This window comes from Nannobrachium achirus (genome assembly GCF_963921795.1).
Source record: "Nannobrachium achirus genome assembly, chromosome: 15".
In the NCBI taxonomy this organism is placed as follows: Eukaryota; Metazoa; Chordata; class Actinopteri; order Myctophiformes; family Myctophidae; genus Nannobrachium; species Nannobrachium achirus.
In genome coordinates, this window is record NC_137822.1 from 3847335 (window position 1) to 3854830 (window position 7496).

At 40.2% G+C, this 7496-nt stretch overlaps 1 protein-coding gene across 1 annotated transcript in view; it reads right to left on the minus strand.

Moving 5' to 3' along the window:
* Nucleotides 1-7496, minus strand: part of LOC308299158 (multiple C2 and transmembrane domain-containing protein 1-like) — a gene marked incomplete at its 3' end in the record, with an annotated part of 35811 nt that overhangs the window by 13533 nt on the left and 14782 nt on the right. The window contains exons 8-13 of the mRNA XM_080742876.1: nucleotides 6778-6964; nucleotides 3745-3838; nucleotides 2726-2828; nucleotides 1328-1430; nucleotides 557-658; nucleotides 69-143 (exon numbers count right to left, since the gene is read on the minus strand). Of these exons, the coding sequence (XP_080599002.1) occupies nucleotides 69-143; nucleotides 557-658; nucleotides 1328-1430; nucleotides 2726-2828; nucleotides 3745-3838; nucleotides 6778-6964 (664 nt within the window). The remainder of the gene's footprint in view (nucleotides 1-68; nucleotides 144-556; nucleotides 659-1327; nucleotides 1431-2725; nucleotides 2829-3744; nucleotides 3839-6777; nucleotides 6965-7496) is intronic.

Here is a 7496-nt window from a genome sequence, read left to right on the forward strand (position 1 = left end):
AACACCCTAGTGCCCATTATCATCATATTCTTAATCTTAACATGAATTATTAACTTGAGAAAACATACCTGTTTGGAGACTTTTGGTTCTTCTTCAAGGTACTTCTGTTCTGCGGGGGCCAACGTAGTCAGAGCAGCTTTGACCTGAAGAGAGAAAAGAAAATGACACTTAAAGGAGTAGTTCACCTCCAAAATTACTTTTTTTCCTGTCGATTACTCACCCCATGGAGACTTGAGTTCAATAATATTTTTTAGTTTTTGTCGCATTCCCAAGCCAATAATTTGAAGACACTCTTTGTAGGCCCATTGATTCCGGATGGATCTCCATCTGGAATCAATGGGGGTAGATTTATTATAATCACATTATTGGCTTAGGAATGCGTTCGCATTCCCAAGACAACAATTTGATTATAGCTGATCATTGTGAGCTTGTGGATCTGCTATTGTTATGCACGTTTTGAAGCTGTGGTCACGGCCTGAAAAGGTTGAGAACCACTGGCATAGAGGTACTTTGTGTTTGTGTACATTGTAGTGTATGGTTACAGAAGTACACTCACAGTGTTGTAGATTACTTCAGTCTCTAAGTAGATGACTCCCTTCGTTGGACCAGTAAGGTCTTTATTCTTCAACACGTACGCCTTCTCGCCTCCAGCACGCATCTGAATGGCAACATAACATATCGTCGTTGTCGGGTGGAAACCTCGTATCACCAAGTTTCAAATGTGTACGTTCTTTGGCAAGTAAAGCCCTGCTTCATCATACAAGGCCGTTGCACAAAAGTAGTGAAAACAGCAGATCTACAAGCACACAACGCCTCGCACCGCGAGGCGTTGTGTGCTTGTAGATCGGCTGTTTTCACTAGTTTAAATCATTTATAAAACAATAAATGCAAAACAAACGGTTTTGGACATACAAGGTTTTCACCCGACAACGACGATATTCTCAAAATGACATAACATTATGTCATTTTGTAAACAGGTTTATACATATTCATTACAAGGCTTGGATGACCGCTTGAGTCCAATTGGTCAATGGCTGAATTCAGCAGTGCGTTATTTCTGGATAATGACCGCTGTCTAATCAAAGGCTCAGAGCATCTGTGCTGCTGCTCGAATTCTATACTGCATCCCAAATGACAGCCACTTAAACAAACACACCATGTCATTTACGACTAAACGTTGCTCTCACGAGTGTTTTTGAAAACATTAGAGGCGAGAAATAGACCATGCCGCAACCGATAATTATCCATTGCTTAATATACACATACCGGTACATATTGTGTGAACACTTACACATACATACTGTGTAAACACATTACACATACTTACTTGTAATAGGGGAATGGCCACTTTCCCCAGAAAGTCTGCACTTCGGTCTCGGTCCTCGTCAAAGACGGTCACCTCCAGCACAGAGTGAATGTCTTTTACATTACTGGTGGAGGAGGAAGAGGAGCTCAGTGACTGTACATAGAAACCTTAGTTTGTCAGCATAGCTTAGTTTTTATTTAGTTTTCGTAAAAGGAATAGTCGAAATGAACACTGATTCTACCTCTTCACGCCGTAAAGAGTAAAAAATTGAACACACAGGGGCATCAATTGGGTATGGCAGGGGTATGCAGCTGCCATACCCCTGCCATACGGTCCAAAGGGGAAAATAAAAGTTACTTTTAAATATAAATCCATGAAGGTCTCTTTGTCTATCTGCGCTGGTTATTGTGTTGTTAAATTACAGTAAAATAACTACAAATGCAACATTTTACAAAATGGTCACTTTAACAAGGTATTATAATTATATTCTCCGCACTTGTATTCTCACCATCTTGACAAAATGGTTTAATCCCAGGTTCCGCAGGTCAGCTACACAGGTGCAAAGCATTATTGTTAATTGTGGCACGTTTACTAAAATGCCAAGTTTAGCTGCACTTGAACAACTGTTCCAGGCTGCCATATCCAGCCCAAGAAACCGTAGAAAATCCCGTAAAAAATGCGCGCGCATGAGGTCTCCCATCTATGCCATACCCTAGCTTTTGCTGAACTGATGCCACTGGGAACATAACCACCTTAAAGACAACCAAGCATTGTGTATAATAACCCTCTGCTGTCTGCTTTGAGTGACCTCGGTACACAGAAACCGTTTTCCTGGATATTCTACTGTTTAGACTGATGATAGGTGTATATCACCTACAATCCTAGATTACTATTTCTATGCATTTGATGTATTACCTTGTGTTTTCCCTGCCTAAAATGTAAACTGGAGTAATACTGTACATACACTGTACATTAGATTTTTTTTGTAATTGTAGAAAATCTAAAACAGAGAAATTACCTTTAAACACTTGAAAAGAAAACATGGTAATTTGTAAAAAAGAAAATGGTACATAAAAATAGACAATGAATTACCTTGAACAACTTTTTATTTGTGCACAACCTTTTCCTATATGGATAATGTATATAGGCCAACTATTCCTGTGCAAATGCACAGTTCTTTTTCATTTTTTTTTATTGTCTTTTTTTTTAAGTTAGATTCACTCTGAGAACATCTATTCCCTTCAATTGTACATACATTATGTTGTCTTGATTGTATTGTTCCACTATTGCTTTGGCAATATTAACGTATGTTTTCTCATGCCAATAAAGCCCTTGAATTGAATTGAATTGAATTGAATTGAATTGAATTGAATTGAATTGAATTGAATTGAACTGAGTTGAGTTGAGAAGGGGACTCACAAGGTGAAGACTTTGTTCCACTCTGGGCTGAGGTTCTTGTAAACGGTGTGTGTCTGTAACCTGTCGTTGTTCAGCTCCAGCACACAGAATGGGTCACTTTTACCTGCACAACAAGCAGCAACAAAAACACACACATAACATACTTATTTAACTAAAATAATTGACTGTCTTCCATCCTAAGGGCTTCAGGAGAAAAGCAACTTTCAAACAAGAGTATATCAGTGAGTATGTCATCAATATGTTAACCCATTTAGACTGGGAACGCATTATTACGCATTACTTAAACCTTTATTTTATGCTTTAACTATTAAAAAAATAGCAGATCTACAAGCTCACAGTGCGGCACCGAGTGCCACGCTGTGAGCTTCTCTGCTATTTTTGAAAAATCTTGAAAATGTGTGCAAAACTGAGAATCATTCAAATATATATATATATATATATATATATATATATATATATATATATATATATATAAAATATATATATATATATATATATATATATATATATATATATATATATATATATATATATATATATATATATATATATATATATTATTTGCTTCTGGGGGAGTCCTTGGAACAAACTATTTTGAGATGGGGTCGGCGGTCAAATCCATCTATTTCTATGGGTCCTTGACATTAAAACGTTTCAGAACCACTGATCATAGAAAACATACGTGTTTTTCTGAAAACTGTTAGGATTTAGAAGACATTCTTTAGGTATTTTTCAGGCATCGGGGGGTAAAAAAAATCACACTCGTGTGAACTGAGCGGTGGTGTGTGTGTGTGTGTGTGTGTGTGTGTGTGTGTGTGTGTGTGTGTGTGCAACAGCGCCCCTCCCTTAACATGTGTGGTCAGAAAAGGTTACTGCAGGAGTGCAGGCTACGGACACGGAGACAAACAGACAGACAGACAGACAAACAGACAAACAGACAGACAGACAGACCCACACACACGGCCACGTATAGGAGCGTTGTGACCACCGCTCAAAAGAGAGCATTTAGTGTACTGTACCATTGACATCAGCAGCCATCAGGCCCTCGGCTCTCATCACCTTGATCTGCACCACGCCCACATCCCTAAATTTGGACAGAGACTTCCACACACCCTGTCAAAACAACACGCACATGCACACACACATTGATTGACATCTAGACCTACTGCACATGTCATGCAGTATGAAACAGAGCTGCTACCTCTATGCATCTTAAATCTGAGTTTTTCTTTTTTCTTATACTATTTAAATTGTATTGAGGAAAAACAAAGCTGCTACTTGTTACAAAAGCCCTACACAATGCGACATAGCTCTGTTTACGCAATGCTGTACCTCCTCCAACTGTATACTATATATGTTTCCATTTTCAACTATTTTTATATTATTTTGACACTTGCTTTGGCAATGAACGTATGTTTTCTCGTGCCAATGAAGCTCCTTTGAATTGAATTGATATGCAAATAGAGGAAGGTGGAAAGGGGGTACTGTTGACCTACAGCGGCACCTTGAACAAAGAAACAATGACATGGAATCCAACCACTATGTAACATGGGGATATAGCTCAGTGGTAGAGCATTTGACTGCAGATCAAGAGGTCCCCGGTTCAAATCCGGGTGTCCCCTCTATTATTTTAAAAAACAGGAAACTTAAGAATGCCATTAAAATGAAATTGCAGATTTGGTATTCTTCAGCGGAGTACCCTGTGTGTTTGCATGGTAAACACATGCGCTCAATATGGTAAACACATGCGCTCAATAATGTGCTTTGTACTAAAGCACATGCGCAGTGCGCCCCCATCAGTTCCACCGGTGGTATTACATGTCTAATATTAGGCACCAGTCTCACTCCACACACATATCGCTGTTGTCGGGTGGAAACCTTGTATGTCCAAAACCGTTTGTTTTCTATTGATCATTTTAAAAAGGATTTACTAGTGAAAATAGCAGATCTACAAGCACACAACGCCTCACACCACGAGGCGTTGTGTGCTTGTAGATCGGCTATTTTCACTAGTTTTGTGCGACAGCCTTGTATGATGAAACAGGGCCTTTACTTTACGAAAAACGTACACATTTGAAACCTGGAGATACGAGGTTTCTGCCCGACAAGTGATGATATATAACACACACTGCAGCAAACATCAAACTGAATGTGACCTACATTTAAACCCATGCAAATGACTTTCTGCTCAATAAGCGGGTGGACGTGTTTAGCATAACAGCCTACAGCATTTTACTGTACATTCTATCAATAAACAGCATTTTACTGTACATTCTATCAATAAACAGCATTTTACTGTACATTCTATCAATAAACCAGCTCGGATGGGGTTCATGCAGAGGTGTCATTTCAGAAAAAAAAAGTGCACTCTCTATTATAAATAGGAAACTTAAGCATTTCTTTGCCAAGTGTGTACTACTGCTATTTAAAAATATACATGGAGCATGAACCATATCTCTATTTATATGAAGCAGAACATTTCGAAAATACTTTTTTTTTTTAATTCTGCCCATTACAACATACTTTGATTGAATACAAGCAGTTAGCATAGGAACAGACATGGCACAGACATGGTACATTTCGGATACAAGGTCTTCTAATAGGATTTAAACCCAAGAAAGCAAGCTTGTTTACATTGGGCTCCTTTGTGCTCAATTCATTGAGATACAAGTCTATGGATGTTGATTGAAATGGCAATCCAAGAAATAATTTCATGGAGGTTATTTTAACCAATCTGCACTGTATGCATGCCAGCATCCGTATTCTGGGGAAAACTTTCTTCGAAAATAGCAGATTTACAAGCTTACAACGCATTAGCTGTGAAGCCCCTAGAACCCACTCAAGGACAAGGAATTAAAGTAAATGGTAAATGGTGCATTTATATGGCGCCTTCATCCAAGGTGCTTTACATAGATTGTGCATTACATTCACCCATTCACACACACATTCATACGCGAGGTTGTTACCAAAGTTCACGGAGGATAGAATAGATAGGAGATACATTGTAAAGGAGCGGTGGAGATGACGGAAGCGCCGTCTCAGGCGACCTTGATCCACGCGAGACACCAGCGAGCGAGCGGGCGGCAGAGAGCGAGTCGCCGTATCGAGCGTTGCGAAGGTCGCATGAGCCGACTCAGTGCCGTTAAGACGTTGTAAACCAGGGGGCCAGAATAGTAAATCTTCTTTCCCCCGACTTTCGGCACCTCCGTGCGGTCCAAATGTACACAGCGGAGCGCTCCCTACCTACCTCTGACGCAGGGACTGGGAGGCTTGAACTTTGGTAACAACCTCAGCCGATTCCACTCCTCGCCATTCATACACCGATGGCGGAGGAAACCATGCAAGGCACTAGGGCATTCACCAAATATTCGAATATTCGAATAGCAAAGTCACTATTCAACGTTGTTCACCGAAGTCGAATATTCGTTTATTTTTTTTATTGTTTTCTCTTTAAGAAATATATAGTTTATAAAGCTAGGCTAGATAGGTAATATGACTCAGTTCCACAGATAAATATTGTGAAAATAGCATGTAGATCGGCTATTTTCACAATGTTCGCCTCTTACTTTTTTATTTTATTTTTTTATAGTTTTCTCTTTAAAAAATATATAGTTTATAAAGCTTGGCTAGACTCGGTTCCACAGATAAATATTGTGAAAATAGCAGATCTACATGCTCACAACGCGAGGCGTTGTGAGCATGTAGATCGGCTATTTTCACAATGCTTACTTAATATTTGACAGTTTGGCCAGTGCTGTCGAATATTCGACTATTCGAATACTTTGAGGTCGAATAATTCGAATACTAAAAATCACTATTCGTGAATGCCCTACAAGACACCAACCTGCTCACCGGGAGCAACTAGGGGTTCAGAGTCTTGCTCAAGGACTCTTCCACACTAACTCTGGGGGAGCCCACGATCGAACTGCGAACCCTTCGTGTTCTATTGACGGTTTCTCTACCGGTTCCTCTACCCCTGAGCCACTGCATGCCGCAGTGTCATGGCTCTTTCACAATGCTTCTTACATATCTCTGCAGTGTGTATGCCTTACGTATCTCTGCAGTATCTCGTTGCGTTCTTCGGGGTCGTCCAGCGGCGTCACTTGTAGGTCGGCGATGCAGACGTGCGAGGAGGCGGTCAGCGTGACCAGCAGCACCACAGTGCCCCTAGAGTCCTCCAGTGGTAACTCCATGTGGTGCGTCTGCTCCTTGGCCAGGGTGGACAGGTCCAGCTCACACCTGGAACATGTCCAACGCTCTGGTCATGTATCAGTTAAAAGAATACTTATCTTAAAATCACTTTTTTTTTTTCAAGACAATTCCCTCCAATAATCTAATATTTGACTAATTTAAGTCAAAACCATATTTGAGACATTATTTTTGAACCTGGATCATCAGTGATTACACTTTGGGGCCTTGGTTCAAGAACCAGTGCCGTTCGACTTTCTTGGAACCTTTGGTTCGTTCTTGCGATCCGGCTTGCGTTTCCACCAGATTGAACCAGATTGAACCAGAGGAACCAAGGATGTTGTGGTTCCCGTTCCGAACCAACTTTTATGGTTCGGAACCAACTAGGCCGAAGAAAGAACCCGAAACGGTTCTTTGCCGGTCGAAAAGCGCCTGTGAGAGTTGTTTTGGAGTTACTTTAGCATTGGTCTGGACACCGCGAATATTGAATTATTGGTTCAGGAATGCGACAGAAACAAAAGAAGGCTTTGTGAATTGAGTCATTTATAGGAAAGATGTAATTTGTAAGTTTCAATATTAAGTA